This window comes from Chenopodium album, chromosome 26, assembly GCF_948465745.1.
Source record: "Chenopodium album chromosome 26, dcCheAlbu1.1, whole genome shotgun sequence".
NCBI classification, from domain to species: domain Eukaryota; kingdom Viridiplantae; phylum Streptophyta; class Magnoliopsida; order Caryophyllales; family Amaranthaceae; genus Chenopodium; species Chenopodium album.
Window position 1 is genome coordinate 10,658,667 of NC_137859.1, and position 21,586 is coordinate 10,680,252.

The following is a 21,586-nucleotide window of genomic DNA, read 5'->3' on the forward strand; positions in this document are numbered from 1 at the left end:
TTATATTACTTGATCAAATGAACCCCTTTCATCATGTCTCAATCTTTTTAGTAAGTGTTTGCTGTCTACAAGACTACAAAGTCAATGACTCAATTTCCTCAAAGGTTCTACAAGTGTATTTACATCCCATGTTTTAGATCTTTTTTTATTAAACTTGGTATTTCCTAAAACTTGGAATGTGTTTGATTAAACTTTGTTTAGATGGTAATGTGTTCAAACATGATATACGAAGTGTATTGATGTTCTTTTCGTCTTATATGGTGTTTATCACAAAAGATTTCCACGATAATAGTGTTCTCAATCTTTACGTCATTCTTCAAAAAAAAGGAGAGCGTCCAAGAAATTCACTTGTGTTCAACGGGAAAAATGACATTACAACACCATTTAAACCTCCTAGATGAAGAACAAATGAAAAGTCTAAGACATGAATTAGATCATGCATGTTTGGGTGCGCTCTTTTTTTTTTTTTTTTTTTTTTTTGTGTGTTTAGAGAGCCACAAAGGCAAGGGTGAGAATAGATCCCAGGATTCAATGACCTTGCTCAAGACGTTTTCTGCAGAAAAAATCAGACCTACGTTTCCTTCTCAATAAGAGTACGCAAAAAAAATAAAAAAAAAGGAATAAATAAATAAATTAAAAAAAATTGATAAAACACATTCCATAGCTGATTAATTGTCATTACAATTGCACATTTTCGATATAAGCATTGTTTCTTTGTACAAAAAAGAAAATTTAGAGAGTACACTTCTTCAACAACCTCTCACCCTAATTAACATGATCAAAATAACAAACCTTGCCCCCGGTACTAATAAATATTGGGAGGCGAAGAAATGAATCGAAGAAACTTGTAATAAAAAATATATACTTGTATGAAAAATAAGCCAATATTGGCAATACAAAAAAAAAAAAAAAAAAAAAAAAAAGGGAGAAAAATTATAGCTTTAAGTTTCAACCCTTCCTACACTATGAGAAAATTTACATATATATGATGGGTGTGAAAGAATCAGCTAAATCTAACACCACGCGTGAGGAGACTTCAAACAAATAAATAAAATGATTGCACCGTCACCTTAGGCGCCAAAAGGGATGGAAAAAACGAATGTTCTTGAGCTTAAGTTTCCGTAACCTTATTCATGTAAAAACTGGAACTCGAGATTCTCAAGAAGCTCCTCAGCTGGTCTTACATCAACAAAGTCTTTTGAATGCATTGAACCGGAAATGTCATCAACTGAGAATGGAATGCTGCATCCAAAAATGTATATAATTTTCATGATTAAGTCAATTTAGTGAAATTATTGGTAGAAGCAAGCATACAATATCAAAACGGTAACTTATTTTGCAAAAACTTTACCTGGAACTATCATCTAACAAAAAGGAATTGCTATTGGCACTGTTGGAGTCCTCAGTCATTAGGACTCTCATGCTTCCAATAACCTGCAGGGAAAGGGAAATGGTACACGAATTTGATGAGCACCCAAGTGATCAAAGAACTACGGAATAGATTGGCAGCTATGATACTCAGACTCTTCATTCTAAGTACCCGTGTCCAATCCTAAAAATCCTAAAATGGGTATGGACACTTGACACTTTTGACTCACACTCGTGACCAAATGAGCACGTAAGTCCAAGTAACATAGGATGGTTATATGAGTACCATAAAAAGAGATTACTTACATCAGGAGATACACTTCGAGTATTATAGTTGTCATCCCAATACAAGGTACATATTCTGTACAGTTGCTGGACACTCAATACCTGAAACATAACCACGTATCAGCACTGAGCAAATCTGTGCATTCAACATATGTATCTTTTCCCTTTCTTTTATATATTTTTAAAGAATAAGTCCATGATCCAACTTCCAAAATCTACAGGAAATCATTAAAACTACTAAAATAAAAGGCTATCAGTTCCTGTATATCAACAACGTAGAATGTTTTCGGAATGATGAATAGCAAAAATTCCAAGCTTTATCAAAAGTCTATATATCTGGCTAGAGAATTTGATTTCTACTACTGGAGTAACAAAGTGAGCTTATCAAATATCCTGTGCTCCTGAACATTAGACTCATCAGGATATATCTAGATTAGAACAAAGATAGAAGAGACTTACAGGGCAAAGATCGTTAGTTATTTCGTCATAAGATATTCTGTACTTTTGATGTATAACCTGTGATTATAATAGTACAGCCTTGCATAAGTACGAGAGTCGAGCTTCACCAATCATAAAGTAACAAACACAGATATAGAGAATGATAGAGTATAATGCAGACTCAAAGAATTAAAGATAAATTTTATGTATTATATTCCGTTCTTTCAGAGATGAAGATATGTTCATCAAGGTACTAGGATTTCAGAGATGGAAAGCAATTAATCAATTTACTATTGCAGGAAAAGGTTGGAAGTGAAAAGACTAAAAGTTGCATCCTTAAACATATTGGCAACTACAGGTATATAAAAAAAAAATAAACATACCAGGAACCCGACAGCTTGTCTTATGTGCTTGAGTTCATCCCAGGATGAACCTGCATACTGTGAAAGTAATAGTATTCTAATATTAGATCTCAAATTTTCATGTAATTAAACTAGCAAGCATATACATGAAGAACCATGACAATAGCAGCTGAAAATTTCAAAAATAATTGGTGAAAGATAAGAAGGCTACCTCTTCCTTTGCTTGGGCACACCAGAGTTCTAACTCAGCTAACCCAGATTTCACATATTCTCCATTACTAAAAGTACAGCACTCGCGACGTAGTAACAGACTGAACATTACAGACAAGCGTGTTAAACACATGTTGCAGAAAATCTCATTTACATGAAAGTGCAAAAACAGGACTTACCTGTTGAAGAGCTGTACGTTGATATATGAGAATATCTGTGTGAAGATTTTCTGACAGAGAACTGGAGGCACCTGCATGAACACCAATTTTCATAAAAAATGAAGACAAGGCCACCGAACAATACACAACAGATTCTGATTAAGATAGCAAGGGTATATAAACATGAGAGTATGGAACACAGCAAAGAAGAGTGATCTGCTTACATAATTTTCTTTCAGCATTTTGAGAAGTGAGTTAAGACTGTCAATGATACCCTGCCAGTGACTTGGGGCAGACTCTTTACTAAATGATCGGCCTGACCTTAAGGCACCTCCCTTAGATGTTCTAGGTGCCTGAAAAAGGGCAGTGCAATTTGTGACAAAATTCAGTCCTAGACTAAGAATTTATAAATAAATAATAAACAAAAAACAAAAGATTAGGTATTTAAACTTTAAGAAGGGAAGCTATCATAAAAAAGGCACACCACTATCATAAAAGCAAAAACACTGTAACAGATGTTTACAAAGCACATACATGAAGGCATGTATATGAAGGATAATTCATGCTCATACAACTTTACATTATAATCAGAATTAGCTCCCCTGAAACGCAAAGAGGAAACTTGTACAATTTAGCAATGGTGTGACAACTCAAAATATTGTCGTGGAAACAATTACTATAACTTATTAGACTTCATTAGTTCATTGATTGCAACTGCTACAAAAAATCAGTACCACCTAGATAGCTTGCTTGTTCAAAATCCAGGGCCTCTAGATATAACAGCTTTGATGCTCCATGAGTAAGACAGTGTACATTAGAACCAAACCCTTCACCTTAGCTTTAGGTGGGATTGTCATAGCCTTGATTTGGATTTATAGATTTTAATATTCAACACAAATTGATAAATTTGTCTTGATTTTGCACTGTATGGATTCTAGCAATCACAAGTCTTACTTTTTTTATAGCCATATAAAATAAACAAAATTAAATTAAAAAAAGAGACAGCTACATAAAGATAATTGTCACAAACTGCTACTGTACTTCAGGTAGAGTGTGAAAGCATGCAACCTTTCCCCCGTATAATAAGTGTAGTTCATATAGGCCTTTTTTCTAGGCACACACAAACTTTACATAGATGAGTAATATGGAAGAACTTAGAGAAATTTATCAAGAATACCTGGATACACAATGAAAGTAATGATGACAGCTCCCTCTTCAAGTTGTCACGAATAATGCCATAAATTTTCTCCACATACGCAGTGAGCTGCTGCTTGAAAAGCAAAGCTGGATATTTGGCTTCCACTTGGCGTACAGTATCAAGAGCTGCAGCCGCAGCAAGAGTAGAGGAGGAAGGAGAGGAGCGGAAACCCTGAAAAATTTTCCATATAGGTTAACAAGGAAAATATTCACTCCAAAACAAAGGCTCGGATAAATATTTCTCAGAACCAGGTACCATAGTCATTCTCCCAAAGAGAGATGTAGGGGCCGGAGGTTTCCGCTGCGCCGCACCCGGTGCTTTGAGGCTCCGTTGCAAAAGGAATAACAAAGCCGATGTATTTGATAGCCAGTAAGCCAGATGCTCATTATTATCATCTTGATTCTACAAAACAGCAAAATAATGATGAGCGGGCCAAATTTACTGGTGCAACTTTTAAAAGGAACAAGAGGCAATGATTTAAATAATAACCTAGTATTGTTCCTACTGCTGGGAACTGTTTCAAGCATCTATATGATGGTTGATCACTAATTGTCATTATTATTTACTTTGTTCTCCATATTATATTTACATTTTACTGTAAAAAATTACAAAAGGTCCTTCAAAATTTTATATTTTATTTTATCCACCTAGGCCAATCTCAATAAACGAAATACCATAAATGCATAATGCGAATTTAAAGATACCAAATCAAAAAAATTAGCTGTAGCAGAGCTATTTCCCAGCTTCTCCACTAAAATCTCAGAGCAAAATTTTGACAGATGAGAAGAACAAAGGAGGGAGTGGGGAAGATATGGCTGTGACAATACCCGAAAGTATACAAAGAACATTGTACACGACAACAGTTGGGTTTTCGAAACATCATTGCAGATAGCCTTTACTGATGACAGTATAATTGACAACAGAAATTCAAATAGCAACTGAAAGAAATAACAGCCTCACACGATCACACCCTTAGTACTCTGCTGCTTAATAACAGCTTTTAAAGGCATTAACATGTTTGAGCATAGATCAAATGTAACATAACTTAATTACCTCAATGGCAGAACCAAACATTTGAATGAGGCGATCAAACACACTAGTCCTCTCTGCTTCAAATGATTTCCAATGGAGGAGACACTTGTAAATTGTAAATGCAGCCACAGGCTTTCCTTGATTAAAGCCAATATTTTTTGTCACACAATTTATTAGAGCATCAACATTCTCCTGCAACAAAGATACATTCTCTGAATTAGACTGTCCACACGAATGACTATTTTTAAGAAGCCAATATTTTCAATATCATACTTGTTGACGTTCAAGCTGAGATCGTCCAAACTTCTGTTCAGATTCAAAATCTAATTTTTTGACAGGAGTTACACTTTGTAGTTCCTACACAAAAAATAAAGCACTGAATTTAGAGTGCAGTTGACATGACATAGAAAAACATATACAATAAGAATCTGGAAAATACAACAAACCAATTTAGGCCTTACATTGACTCTGGAATCTTCATTGACTATGTGACCATTTGGCAATTTCTACAGCAAAACAAAAAACAAACAATTTTGAGACAGGACTTGAGAAGTAAGATTGAGCAGATACACAGATAAATAGGAGACAAGCGAAAGTACCGGAGTCACAGCTATTGGAGTACTTCCTGAACTTAAATTTACAGGTGCAGATAACAATGATTGTTGTCGAAGGACCTTATTTTCAGATTCCATATCAAAAATTTTCTCTTCAAGTCTGTAGAAAAAGGACAACCACTACATAAGCATATTCAAACCACATAGTAGTATGAGTATCCAGTATAAAAAAAAAGTTCCTAGGTGAAATGAAACATGAAAAAAAATTAGCATTCAAATAACCTTTGCATGTCTGTCTTCAGCTTTATCATTCTTGATTCTGCATCAAGTGCCTGTTTCAATCGTTCTTCACTGAGTTTACTAGTTTCTACAAATTTCTTCTCTGTTTCATCAATCTTCAGCTCCAGCGAGCTAACTAAGGTCTGCCAATAACAAGATTGTACTGAATTAAGATACAGTAGATTATCATAAAGGATATTTCAGACATCACTACAAAAAAACAAAATTAACCCAAGAAAGTAATAGAAAGCAAAAAAAAAAAAAACCACAACATGACCAATTAACCTTTAGATTCTCATTTTCAGCAGTAAGCTTCTCCACAATAGCACTGTCAACAACTGGCACCTCCTGTATAACAGGTACATGTTCAATTACTTTCTTAGCAACCTCACGCTCCTTTGCAAGCAACTCCTTAGTTTCTTTAAAATGAAGCTCCATCTCCTGCAATGCGGTTTTAAGTTTTGTATTCTCTTGTGTTTTTGCTTCTTCCAGATCAGACTGCAAACAAAGAATCCCAACTCAACAAAAAGAACAGGAAAAACTGCAGTTACCACATAATAAGTTTTCAAAGCAGAAAAATATAATAATCACCATATTAGGCGCGTAATTATTATAGCAAGTAAAACCACAAAGCAATTCAGTAATAATCCTTCACAAAAAAAAACAGCTAAAGATACAACCCACAATTGCTAAATTTGATAGGATATTAAGTAAAATTACTACTAATAATAGTATAATGTACACAATGAGAAATGAAAATGGAGTAACGATGATGCATGCTAAAGGAAGCTCTTAAGTTGCCTGATACACAACAGGAAAAACTTCTTCTATTCTTTGTAAGATGAAGGCATATAATCGCAATATTATTTTTCTTCAGCAATAACCCAAATAATATTAATCACTTTCTAATAGTCAACAGATGAAGTGAAATAATATTCCAATGCATCCTACATCAATAGAGAACTGTATCCCTTCATCTTTCTGCTACCAGCAAGCAGTTACAAACTAGATTCTAAAAAATGGATAGCATGATACAATTATAGTTTACAAGAGAAGGCATTCTACATATGAGGCCTGATCAATCTTAAGTAATGCAAGGATGCAATGGGCTCATGTCACATGTCTGTAACAGTGTGATGTTTGATCAAGTCTTTTAATGAGTGAAACATACTTTTGTTCAAGCATTAAACATATCTATGTCACTAATCTTAGTGAGCACCAAGAGAAGTTTGCTTCAGATCAGTAATAAGCACAAAGAACATTTCATATCTCCCATTAATATCTACCATACTTTTACAACTTTCTCTCAACAAGAAGTCAATCTAATGCTAACAGCCAAAGCTCTTTCATGATCAATCCTGCTTCTATAGCTTCCTACAGGATAATGAACTCGAACTGCAAAAACATTTTTTTTTCCTCATGACACTTGTAAATTTTCTAAAATTATAATGATTACTAAGTTGATTTAAGCATATGGTCACTTCTCAAAGGTCACCATCAATACTATGCAGATACGAAGAAATAGTAAAAATTACAAGTTACAACATTTTCCCCATTAGTCTTGCTCAAACTTTTTTTTAATAAACACAATCCTCTTTACCTAGCAATATGCAAACCTTTGACTATACCTATATAATGGGTAGAGACCCAGTAAGGGTCCTAACCCGCCCCAATTATTACGGCGTCAGACCCGGTATCTTTTTATTTTAGGGAGCCCTAAACAGGGCTTGACGGAGTGGGCTTTTCACTGCCCTCCTAGCTCTCTCCTTTAAGCTGTAACCAAGAGTTTCTCCTCAACGGGCTAATCCTATTCTCTCTTCTAGCTCCTTCTCACCGTCACAATCTATAGTAGTTATAGCATCAAGATCTCAAGATCAAATGGCTGAGAATGAAGATGGAGGCAACAGGCCAAAAACAATGTCAGAAGAGAGGGAATTGAATTTGATTATTTTACTAAAGAGAACATTGACACATGATGACTATCCTCAATTAATGAAGTCAGACAATAATGTTGAAGGAAAAGGCATGTGACCACAGTTTCATGAAGGAATAGGATGATGTTAAAGAATGAGGCAAGATCTGATGGCTTAAATGGAGTTAATTACAGATTTTCATCTTCTTGAGCCAAAATTATAATTAGGCCAGACTGAGGAAAATGACCCTTACCATGCCCCACACCGCCCCGCCTTACACCAGGTTCAGCATGCTGAACAGCTCTACCCTTGCCAACCTTGAGGATGTTAATGACATAAAATAAAACGCCCATTCCACATATTACAAATGTACACGGTATCTCAATCAGAATTTAATCTATGTGTTACCAACACAATTCGAATCTTCATAGAATACAGTTGTGCTAAATCAGAAAATTTTTGAAATTGAAATACACTTCATTTGTTCGGTAAATATTGCAACGTGTAGGAGGTGCACAGATTTTATGTAATGTGAGAGAGAAAGAAATTAAACAACAGACCTTCACATAAGGAGGAAAGAAATCAAAAGCAAGCAAATCATGAGGAGATAAAAAGAAATCAAAAGCAAATTGAAACAATGCAATAATTATGACCTTCACATAATAGGGACACTTCAATATTTAGGGGACAGAAAAAGTACACAGCTAGTAGAGGAAAGAAAAACTGACTCGCATGCGTTTCTCCAGTTGTAAGCGCCAAGTAAGCTCTTCGACCTGCTTTTCCAATTTATTTTTGGCAGCTTGAAGAGCACCTGTCTCCCGTGCAGCCTGCATTGCCAGAAAATATGTTGGTATATAAACAAGGAGCCAAGGATCCATCTAGTCCCAATCCACCATAACAGATTAAACAGCACTAAGCGTAATTTTATTTTTTTCAAAACCTTTAAGAAATCACAGAAGAAAAATACAAATGGCACAACAAAGTTGAAACAAAATCCTCTATTTGACAGAAAGCATTCTGTAAGACACCAGTAAAGTGTGTGAATCTCTCATTCGTTTTACGGCTTCTCCAATCCACCCAAAAAAATTTATAAAAAAAAATCTCTAGAAGCTACTAGCAATTTTCTGTATTCAGTTTGTTTCAAATGCAATATAGGCCAAATAATTCAGGAAAGGTTCCAGGGACTAGGCAGAAAACAAGAATAGGTACTCATTCAGAAAAGGCAGCAATACATCAGTCACTATAGCAATAATAAATGTTATACTACAGAAAAAGAAAAGCATATCACCATCTTGAGTTTTCGCAATTCAGAACGAGCAACTTTGCATCTCCATGCACATTGGGTGCTGATGACCGCTTTCTTCAATCTCAAGAACCGTGTGCGAGCCAAGAATTTGCGACAGTGACTCTGAAAGTAAGAGATTAAATCAGCACTAATATACATTTTACAAAGAAATAAAGTCACAAATCTTCTAACTATAATCACAGATAGTTCTACAATGGAAGGTAAAAAAATAATAATAATAAAAAAAAAATTAAATAAATAAAAAAAATCTACGTTATCTGCATATGAATTTCACAATGAACTGCAACTAAACTGGAAATATAAATTTAATACTCCCTCCACTTTAAAATAAACAGTTTGACCAGGCACATATGCCAACATATAAATTTGACCATTAATACATGAAAATATATGTAAAAATAATAAAATTTTGTTATTGTAAAAATACATGCTAATACTAATTTAACAGCATTTTAAATGACAACATTTGGAATTTTTATACTAGCATAGATAGAAGAATAATGAAAAGATAAAACAGAGCCAATTATTCTGAAATGGAGGTAGCATCAAATTATACTATTTTTCTTATACCTGAATAAATATGGCAGCTCTAGTCTGTCTTCTGAAGCGGATTTCATCACGAGAAGCCATACCACGCATACCACTTTGGATGGTGACAGCAGAACAGTAAACTTCCCTGTATGTTTTTCGTGCAAGATGCATCCGCAAAGCTGTTTGTATTCTCAAGGATGCAGATTCTTGCCTCATGCCCTCATAGACATGACGAGCAAGTTGTCCTGTGTATTAAATAGTGAAGTTATAGCAGATATACATGAGTCGTAGATACAAAACCGTTCATCAGAGAAGCTTGGAATGCAAAGCCGGAAACACTGCTATAATATACCTCTACATAGAGCTTGTACAAGTACTGTTGAACGACGAAGCAAGATAAAGCTTCTGCGGGCCAGATACGAACGTATCTTTCTCTGGATGATGCTTGCTGATCGTCCCAACACCTCGGTTCTTCGAGCATCTAAATCAGCCATCTGACCAGCCCTGAGGAAAACCTTCGTCTTACCTATCTGCAACAATTTATCGAAATTAAGGTAAGTAACCAACAGATAAACCATGACAGAAGAGGACATGATGAAACAAAATAGAAATTTTTTGAAGGAGTAGCATTCAAGATTTTGAGCTATCAGATAAGGTTTTTCAAACTTTACAATGTCAAAAATTCTTTAAGAAGTCCAAAATCCATTTTTTTTACAAGTTATCAGTCAATTTCTTGTGATTATAAAGCGCTAATAGAGTATCAAGGAGCAGCTACAAGTCTACAAGGCTAACTATATCATGAAACCTTAAATCAGGCCAGCCAATTTTACCACAATGGATAGTCAGATATTGTACAACCGAGCTTCGCATATCATCAGAGATTTCTAACATACATAAGATGATAAGATCACAGATTAAATAAACACTTATTTAAACATTAAAATTCATCCAAGCTAACAGAATTAAAAATCATGACAGCAGCAGATGGTCCAGTATGTCATCACAATACACAAGTACTAAGAAGAAGAAAAAGTCATAAACATTTTGAAGAAGAATAGATTTGTTATCAATCCCAGATGTATTAGACAAACAGAGCTCCTTTGAACCAATGCCCCTTTTTACGTATTAGCTACCACACAGAAACAAGATACTGGTGTATAATGGAAGAGAGACATATATAACCAGTATTATGCTCAGGACCTCAGGTTGGTGTAAAAATAGTGAAGATAGCTTGGCAGGAATGTATGGGCTTGGAAAATGCTTGTTAGATTAATTGCTAATGTCAGAGTTACAAAGAATGCAACTAACATGACGAGTAAATAAAACATTTCATCCTAGTAAGTGAAGATGATTTTCAAAACATGATTCTAGTACCTGGTAGCCTTCAAGTCCCACTTTCTCAAGAAGCCTCTTACATGCTGCGACTTCATCAGAACTAAGATAAAAAAAATAAAAGAAATCAGTTTCATACTTTCATTTCCAAGCAACATCACGTACAAAAAAAGACTTGGTTTACCTTCCATCTAAGACTTCCGGTGCAAGAATTCCAAACCGATCTAGAAACTCAAAAAATGGCTTTCTAGTGGGGTACCCAGCCATACTTATCCTAATAGCCTCCAAGACCCCCTAAAACAGAAGATACAACAAGTCAGAACAAACAAACGGTGCAATTTCAGGTGACAATGTCCAAAAGAATGTAGGACATGTAATCCTCACCCCACAGCGTAACTGTTGAAGGACATTCTGATTCTCAAAAATTGCCGGCTTAAGAAGATTGTTTGGCTTCACACAGCGAATGTAATGTGGTTCAGTTGCACTCAGCGTTTCAAGAAGTGAAACCAATTGTTGCTACATAAACAGAAAAAAGAACATCACAAAGACAAGCTTTACACAAAATCACACATATAAGGCAATATAACAAAATATTGACATACCTTAAAGCGGGTACCTATTGATGAAAACTTTGATGACTTAGAAGACTCTTCAGGTAAAGGAGGAAATAAATTTGCTACAAAGGAACATCTGGAAGCACTAAGAAGTGCTTGGTGTTCAGCAACAACGTAGTCTTTGTTCTTATCCAGGAACAGTTCAGTTTGATAGGTAACCTACAGACACGTACAAAATCCCTTAAGCTACAGACCTTAATGACTAATGACAACTCCTACGTATCCAGTGAAAACTTTAACTTACATCGCCAGCATAATGGCAGATAGTGAAATCACTACGAGCTAATTTAGGCTTGCTGAAACGCTTATGGTTTTTGAACGTCTGGTACAGCTTTTGGGCAAATGTTTCATGTGTAGATCTTGGGAACATACTGTCCAAAAGGGGAATTTCATCAAAAATGTAATTTTTTTAATAAAGAGAATGCTAAATTCCTGTATTTATAAAAACATTTGTCACTCTGCTTACCAAGCTTCATCCAGAAGGGAAATGATTCCACCAGGTTTCTGACAAAGAGAAGTTCACCGATGAAGAAAAAGATGTTACTTGTGAGAACTCAGTATAAATTCACAGCAGTGCAAGATAATTAACAGGCTATATCATATACTGCCTATAAAGCAAAAGAGTATCCAAGCATTCACCAACCAACAGAACAGGAGGAAGATAAATAAATAAAAGAGTAACCAAACATTCACAAAGCGACTAAAGCTTTTTGATTGCGTTCTCAGCTGTTAGGACTATCCCTACTCCCTAGAGAATAATTTTAAAGTATTACAAAAAGGACAACCCCTCATTACGATACCAGGAAACATTAAGCACACCAACCTTTTCAATGAGATCCAAAACATCTTGATTATCAATGAATTCAATGTAGCTCCAATTTATTTCTTCTTTTTCATATTCCTCCTGTTCCATCTTGAAGACATGCTGCATGACATATTTTCGATGTGTTACTAAAACATGAAAAAAGGGAAGGAACAATTCTCAAGCAGGAAAATGTTCACTTAATCGTTTATCGATACAGAAACCTGGTTAAAATGTTGCTGAAGCTTCTCATTGGTTAGATTAATGCAAAATTGCTCAAAACTGCAAAGGCACCAAACTTAGTGGTCACAATGACTTATCAAAATTTAATATCAGGAACAGGTAGAAAAGTGAAGAGTAAGACATTGCAAGTTACTATCTTGAAAGCAATTTCAACTGACAGAAGAATGATCTTAACATAATTCCATAATTCCATATAATTGAATACATACATATAAATTAAGATACTCAACCAGATAAAAAGTAATATCCAATTCTTTCCTTCCCTGCCTTACACCCAGCCATAATGTCATGGGAAGGATAAAGAAATAGATGGGGAGTTAAGAGTTGAGTGTCCCAAAAGAGCATGTATCATTCATCACAGTAACAAATTCAATACAAATTACCACAACAAAAAAAAATAAAAAAAAAATAATAATAATAATAATAATAAAATAAAACATAAATTAAAAAAAAATCTGAAAAAGACAACAAATTGGATGAACAATTAATGATGAGATGATCAGCCACAAAGTGGCTACTACTATTGATTTCCATATATGAGTTAAGAAATGCGTAACAATTTGATTGATGAAAAAGAAGTCACTCCATTAAGAATATTTGATCAACATCACATAAAGATATCATAAAGTTCACTTTTACTCGCAATATATCCAACAAGGTGTTATGACTCAATTATGAATTGTCTTCCCTCAAATCATTAACCTAATTTATTCAAAAACATAAAAGTGAAAATTCCTTCTCCATTGAGATAAACACCATAAAACAAACTTAAACATATAATGCCTAATAGGATGGTATCTTTTGCACAGAAATGATACTGTTACTAGATAATCTCATGCAAAGCTGTAGTCTTTTCAGAAGTTCAGCTTGCAATTCTAAGCTGCTGTTCAGATTTTTCAATAAACAACAAAGCAGCCTAAGCACATAAAAAGTCCAAGTAAGATTCTACACCAAAACAGAATGACAGTATTTTCTTGATTAGGAATTCAAATTTTGAAAATTCAGTCATATATAGACCAAACTTGATATTAAAAAATAACACACCAACAATTTTTTTTGATAGATTTTTCATTTCTAATTGGCAAAGTTTTTAAGAATAATGGGCCAAGTGTAACATTTCATATGATTTGACAAGCATTGCCTATGTGATAGACTGATAGCATAGAATTACATGTGAACCTAATCATAAAACTTACCAAAAGGACAAATGAAACAACTATTTCAAAATACTCAAATAAGGGGTACAGAAGAACTAAGAAAACGAAAATACGTAGTAATAGAAAATTTTCACATTCTCTATTGTCAGCATGTTCAATTGATTTGACAAACAGAACTGCAATATGAAACGATGCAAATCACTATGAGAGAAAGTAATTGCAGCAAGAAAATGCTAGTAGCTTCAGGGCTGAAGATCTATCAGTCTACTTTACTTCAGAGCAAGTCGTTGCATAATGAGCACCATGGACCTCAACTAAACAAGCAGATGTTGCTGCCCCCATGCTCCACCATACATATTCCCATCAACCATAAAAAGTAAAGGCATACCGGTTAAGCACCTGTTTGTCTTGAAACTCTCAAATCCATAGATGTCCAGCACTCCAATTATGAACTTTGAATTAGAATCTTGACCAATTGATGTGTTAATATTATCAACAAGCCTACAGCATAAAATGGCAGAGGAATTGATACGGGCAGAATCTAATAATAGCATGATACTAGTAATCACAAGTCTAAGTTCTTACCAGTCAAACAGCCTAGAGTATACAATTTTAGCCAAGGCATCTCTACTAAGGGCAGCAGACTCCGGATCCAAAGATTTGGTAATGGTTTCATCACGAGTAACCATTATACGTTTACAAAGAGAATCTTCAAGTGCTTGTGGATCACACCTGAACAGCATAATATGTTATAATTCCTGTTTGAAGATAACACAAAAAAAAAAAAAAAAAAAAAAAAAAAAAAAAAAAAAAAAAAAAATCCTGAATTGGTGTTCAACAAAGTCAACAGAGCGCATGTTTTACATGAAAAGCTCAGCAGCCGTTTGCAGATGGAACCGGGACTTCTCATCTTTGGGCTCGGATGAATCCATTTCCTTCCCCTTTGCAAATTCAATGTTTCCTAAATGAAGAATTGCTGCCACAACCCGAAAGATTCCATCCTGAAAATCAAAACATAATTTTAACTCAGGTAAAATTTCTACAATGTGGGTTATCAAACCGGGGAGGGGGTGCGGAGGGAATGTAAATACCTGCTCATCAGGACTAAGCCCAACCACATCCATAGCTCTTCTGGTTGCAAGGTATTCTTCGCCATCATCAACCCCCTCCAACTTGATACAATTCGTTTGATTCAGATAATGAAATGTTTTCGGATCTCCCAGCTTGTATTTTTGAACAACCTGAAACCAAGAGCCATTACTGAACATAAGTTACATATAGGAAAAATAATAATAATGCACAACCATTCCTCAGCAAAAAAATTTCAAGAGTAGCTCACAGCAGCATAGCATGCTTAAAAGAAATTGACCATATCAATTTTCTGATAAACCTATGATCTAGCCCTTACAAATGCACAGCTGCATGCTAATCAGTGTGTTTCTAATCAAGACTAAAAGAAATGACAGACACTGCAATAGATGAAATCTTTTTGCATAGAGGCAATGGTAAGTTTAATTAGATAACCTCACCCAAACAACAGGAGGTCAAACAACAAAGTGTCCTTACAGGTCTTACATCATACAATCCTGGTCCAGTTATGAATAAAAGAACATAAAATGGCCCAGAGATTAAACCAAGACACTCTACAGCAAAAGTCCCTCTCTCTCACATCAAGGTATTACCAAGGAAAAGTGGCACAGCCCAAGGATTAAACATCTACATCATCATAAATAGGACAGCTATCTGTATGCCATTCCAAAAGGTGATGTAGAATAGATCTTATAGACATATTTTTGTCAAATGAAGACGAGAAAGAAGCTTTGGATGACAAGGAGTATTCACCTACAATGAATTTACCAGACTGATATAAGTCATTGAAGGCCTGCCTTCTACATTTTCCTAACTTATAAATCGACAGCTAATATTATAGAGGGAAGCCATTGCAATCTACTTACCTCTGTTGGTGCGGCACAGAGCATGTAGAAACAATGATAATTTCTCTCAGGATCAGATACTTGACACACACGAGATCTTTCCAACAAATATGTTCTTATTGCTGCTCCAGAAATCCTTCCTTTCTGGTCAAATTGGAGCTCCACAAACTTCCCAAAGCGACTACATTTTTGACTCGTTAATCAAACAAATGCTGCTTCAAACAGTTAAAGCATCTCCAGAAATCATTATAATTAAATTACCTGGAGTTGTTATTTCTGACAGTTTTGGCATTGCCAAATGCCTCCAGAACAGGATTAGACTGCAATATGCAACAGATTCATTAATAAGTCAGACAAGATGAAGTCAAACAGCAAATTACAACTTCATTTTCCATTCTATAATAGATATGAGCTTAAACCAATTAAAGCTATACTTAATTGAGGGGGGGAAGCATTATTACCTCCAGAACTTTCTGTTCAATACTTCTTCCCTCAGATGCAGCAACTCGACCCCCCATATAAGCAAGATAACGCATAAGCAATTTTGTACTTTCTGTTTTACCTGCCCCACTTTCCCCACTCACTAAAATTGACTGGCTGATTCCCTCCTTCATCATAAGCCTGTAAGCAGATATAACACACAGCTGAGCTTCATAAACAGGTACTGAAGTAATGTCCCATAAGCCAATACTCATCACCCAACAGATTTTATTTTTCAAAAGCATCCCAAATGAGTAGATAATAAGAAGTTGCAAAGAGAAACATGTAGGTTCTCCTATTTCCCTCTTGGTATATTTCTAGGATTGAGAGCAATAAGAAGCCAATAACCTTATACAAGATAAACAGTATACAATACCTGTAGGAAGCGTCTGCAATCGCAAAAGGATGCGGACTTAGCTCACCAAAACTTGCCCCCTTGTATTGTTCCATCATATGTATGTCATACAAGTGAGGCAGTTTTCTGAATGGATTTACAGCTATCAAAATGTTCCCAGTATAAGTCTGTAGACACAAAGTTGTTTATCAGGACAAATGAGGTCAAAAGTCACCAACAAAGTGTCAAGAGACATTGCGTTGGAAGGGATCACATCACACTAGAGCTGATAACATTCTAACGTTATGCTCTGTAGCTTATTTTAGGTCCTCAATTATTATGGGAATCAAATCAAAATTACATAAAATGATCAGATCAAATAATAACAAATTATAACACCTAATTATAGAATAAGACTAATCTCATCATCAACAATTCAACACCATTATTATAATATAATAAAATAATATTCAAAAAAACAATTGTTATCAGGACGTCTAAACATAAGGCAAAATTGGCCTCCCTGAGTATAGCTTGGGTGCACTCAACACCCCGTACTTTAACTAATCATAAGCCACCACCCACTATTGATTGAGGCGCAACGTGTGCATTAATTAAACACTACTTACCAGAAATGTCTAAGTGTGCAATTAAATAATTAATTACCAGAAATTTCTCAGTTTATGTGCCAAAAAAATACCCATTAATAGCATGCGTAACACCCCAATCAATAATTGGCGGTGTGCAAGCGACTAGTTAAAGTTCGCGGTCTATATTTCAGAGTGTTGAGGCTAATTTTGCCTAAAAAATGGTCTAAACATTCAACAGAGATTGTATTAGATACATTCATAGAAGTGATCACATTCACGTCTCAATAAAGTTGATACTTGATGCCATTATTCATCAACTACTCCACCACAAACACAAATGATACAGCTAATTATTTATTACATGGTAGTATGGTATACCTATAAATTTGCACTTATACAGGAAAATATACACTTACATATATTTCATTGATGTCGTATCTAGATTTTAAATTCTGCAATACCCCTGGCTCATGTAAATAAGCCAGCTTTGTCATGTCATCTACTCCACATGGAGGGGCTTCTGGGTCCTTAGGGTAAACGTTGGAAGCATGAACTACAACCTGCATATTACAAGGAAGCACAAATTCATCATAAAGGATACTATAGAGTATTAGAATTACAGAATTTACAAAAATGAACATTGCCATTTTTTTAGTCACTAAAACTCATCTAACAAGACAAAAATCATTCTTAAAAATGAACATAAACAGCCAGCAGAAAAGAACTATAAACAGTGCAAAACATAAAAAAAATATTCAAGTGGAAAGTAAGCAGCCGTGTGCACAAGCACAATTGTGTACAGCTCATGGTCCACGAAAGTAGAGAGGATTCATATATGCCTACTTTAAAGAATCATTTATATTGTAACCAAGGCCATATACATTAAGATATATGCCATGAGACCAGGCAATTCAGCACTCACCGTTTTTCCTGAAGTACAAAGGACCTTTAAATTTTCACCATTAATCTCAACTACTTCGCCATCTATCCAGACAACATCAGGGTCCTCAATCCAAACAAGAGATCCGACAGCTAAACTGGCTGAAGCAGCCTGAAAAATACAAAAACAATATTTAGTTCCATTTGGGGTTGTAGCTCCATCTCAACTTGAGCACCAGTTTATATAGCATAACATTTCTAAACAGTTTAAAGTATGCAAAAAACATTAAACGCCAAAGTAAGAGAATAACAACATATGATTAGAATGTCAAAGAGGTAAGAGTAGGCTTGTTATATTTAGATGAATGCTATTTTATAGTCACTAAAGCTTTTCACATAGCAGTATAGCACATTAAAAGTTTAAAAATTAGTTGAAAATAACTGTGTATTACATTTTATATTTTATATTGACCCTCCATTAATCACCGTTCAGATCTAAATCAACTATAAGAGGTAAGAGTAGCCATGTTATCTATAGAGGAACATTATTGTATAGGCTAGTAAGACTAATGTCTTTCATATAGCATATTAGCACTATATGAGGATCATCCTCTTTTTGAAACACGATATCATAGCATTTACGAGGTCCACTGATACGGCACATTCTCAAAAGGTGACCAAAAAGATACAGTTCACTATATGAGAGACTCTCTTTCTCTCTTTGAAACATAATATCAGGCATAGCATTTACGAGGTCCACTGATACGGCACATGCTCAAATGGTGACCAAAAGTATACAGTTCACTACATTATAGAGTTAGAGACTGATGACCCAATCATAAGGTGCAGAGTCATTGGCACCTAGGAATTTCAAAGCCTAAACTCTTGGTTCAACAACTAAGCAGTAAAGATTGGCTCAAAAAGCCCCCAGTTGCAGGTTGGATCGATATGAAAATTTCTGCCTTCCCCTAAGTTACGCCCAAACTCTACCACCCCCAATATGTAAACCTTTACAATGTATAGAGAGGAAACATCAACTAAAACCAGGAACAATAATAAATTCTTCTCTCTTTCATCCCTCCTATCATACCATCATATTGACATCACAACTTCACAAGCAATATAGAACTTCGACAAGCTCGGGAATAAATGCTGATCAAAATTCCAATTATATCCATTAGGCAGCTCATCTAATCTCAAGTACTCAACCTTATACGGAATAAAATCATAATGTGAGCACCCTTCCTAGTCAATAATACTAAATGCTCACAATTCAGATATTCTTTGTTTTCATTTTGGTAGGAAAAAATTCATTCCATATCAATTTACGGAACACACAAAGACAAAAGGACGGAAGAACTTTAATAAGCATACTAAAATCGAAAAAATAAATTATAGATCAAAAGCAATACTCCAAACGAATCAAAATGTATAAATAACTAAATTTGGCAGCGTGACACTGATAAAATAAAATTCAAAATAAGCTCAATTTATTCTCAAATGTAGTAAACACATTGCTCAAATGAAGAACAGATCAGTCAAATTAAGTCAATAAACAGTATAAATCAGTCAATTAATCAACAATAATTAAAACAAATGCAACTAAAAATCAACAAAAATACAAAAATTCAAAAAATATTATAAACCCAATAATTAAAAACAATTTTAAAAAATTTACCATTTTGCTTTAATTCGGATCGAAGTCCCCTAGTTGCTTCTCGATCTGGTTTTCTTTTTGTTCTTCCTACCAATCAATCCCACTTCATTTAAACTCCAAATTTCCAATTTTTTCCCCAAAAAAAACCCAAATCAAAGCTTCAAAAATCCCTTCTTTTTTCTCCAAAAATGCCCAAATCAAATCAACCTAATTGCTCCAAACTCTGTTTGCTGCAACTCCAAACTTTTCTTCAATTAAAAATAATTTCTTTCAGTTTTTATAAAAAATAATTAAAACCCAAATACTTGAATAAAATGCTGAACCCAAAAAGCTTAAATCTTCTCCCAAATTAATTTACTCAAGAAGAGAGAGAAAGAAGAGAGAGAAAATTTGATAAAAACCCTGCTATAAGCAAAGAAAAGTTGGGTTTTATTTATTTTCTTATTTATTTTTTTCCTTCAAATTGCAGATTTATGGAGTTTTAATTAATAATGAAGCTGCTAATTCAAAGGGGAAATTAAGTGTCAAAAATTAACTAATTAAGCAGCCTTCAACAAGATTTCCGAAAATACCCTTTGTTGTGGGACCCATTTTTGTTGTCTGAATCCGGAAATTGAAATGTTAGACGCGGGTCTGAAAACCTATTTCACATTTTTGGGGTCGGTGGTGTTTAGTTGTAGCCAAATCCGCGTCGTTTTGCATGTGTCGGAGTATATTTTATTTATTTGCTATAATAATAATAATAATTCAACAAATTAAAAAATACTAAGGGTAGATCCTATATTATTAATAATTGTGGTATATGCTAAAGTCTAGGTCCAAGGATTTTGGCGTCTATTACATCATCATTTAGGACTCAATCTTGATGCATTCTTTTTTATCTTATTAAAAGATATCTTTAATTTGTATTTTAATACTCTGTATAAATTAAAGGCCTTTTAAATAAATGGGTGCATATAAGTATGTAAGTAATTTAGTAAATACTCCGTATTGTATAATAAAGTTAACTAAACTCATAACTAGGGTATCTGATGTGCGCGATGTGGTTAATCCTTTAGAAACAGTTTATGCAATTGGCTCTAATGTCCTACGCTTGTATGTATGATATTTTATCTTAATTATTTGCATATATGCAATAAATGTGTTGGATATTGTGTAACTAGCTACTTGTGCAATAGTTGAAACTTTAGTAGAGTTAATTTAGATTAGTTAGGAAGCGACATAAATTATCAACTTTTGAAAATACTATATGTTTTATATAAATAAACTTAATAAAGTACATATTAGGACGAATAATCAACTAAAGAATCAAGGCATCACACAAAAATGGAGTTATATGGAATAGTTTTGAATGTAATCGAAATGAACACAATTTTTATACAAGAAAAATTAAATTAGGTTACAATTTTTTTAATTTACGTATGAGGAAAATATGTACAGGACTGACTGTACTTAGGGGTATAATCAAAAGTTAACTTGATTAAAATAAAAGGTAAAAGTTACTTTATCTTATACGAAGTAGAAAAATTTGCAATTTTACAAAGAATTTGATATGGTTTTACAATTTTTATAAAATATTAGTTTTGAAACAAAGTATGTTATTTGCTTCCATTTTTATGCCTACTAATTGGAAAGTTAATCATTCTTGATTTTTTTTTTTCCAAAATTGGCATTTGCTTATACAGGGTATCACAATTTTAATAGGCAAATATTAAAACTAAAACATATATTTTATTTTTGATTAGATTGGATTTGCCCTTACGTCTAGATCCAAATGTAGTGACACTATTTTCAAACAAAAGCCAGGTAGTATGACCCTTGACCCATGACCTATCTAAAAAAATCCTTTTTCAATAGCCAACTCAATATAAAGGTATATATACTTCGTATAAGAATCACATCCCTTTGATACATATCTCGACCCAATTTT

At 34.3% G+C, this 21,586-nt stretch overlaps 1 protein-coding gene across 1 annotated transcript; it reads right to left on the reverse strand.

The window, feature by feature from the left end:
* Positions 1 to 633: 633 nt before the first annotated feature.
* Positions 634 to 20,025, reverse strand: LOC145618350 (myosin-6-like). The gene is made up of 39 exons (XM_081673126.1): positions 19,678 to 20,025; positions 18,043 to 18,171; positions 17,537 to 17,680; positions 16,573 to 16,718; positions 16,178 to 16,337; positions 15,978 to 16,036; positions 15,738 to 15,897; positions 14,874 to 15,023; positions 14,647 to 14,783; positions 14,368 to 14,514; positions 14,182 to 14,283; positions 12,607 to 12,664; positions 12,404 to 12,505; positions 12,047 to 12,084; positions 11,825 to 11,951; positions 11,569 to 11,739; positions 11,351 to 11,482; positions 11,151 to 11,260; positions 11,009 to 11,069; positions 9,987 to 10,164; positions 9,674 to 9,879; positions 9,086 to 9,205; positions 8,526 to 8,624; positions 6,170 to 6,382; positions 5,888 to 6,027; positions 5,651 to 5,765; positions 5,513 to 5,557; positions 5,325 to 5,408; positions 5,073 to 5,243; positions 4,275 to 4,421; positions 3,999 to 4,190; positions 3,046 to 3,174; positions 2,843 to 2,913; positions 2,665 to 2,764; positions 2,475 to 2,531; positions 2,113 to 2,169; positions 1,675 to 1,755; positions 1,352 to 1,434; positions 634 to 1,242 (listed from the first exon to the last, which is right to left on the reverse strand). The coding sequence occupies exons 1-39, from the start codon at positions 19,678 to 19,680 to the stop codon at positions 1,128 to 1,130; spliced, it is 4,539 nt and encodes a 1,512-aa protein (XP_081529252.1). The 5' UTR covers positions 19,681 to 20,025; the 3' UTR covers positions 634 to 1,127.
* Between the last annotated feature and the right edge of the window lie 1,561 nt (positions 20,026 to 21,586).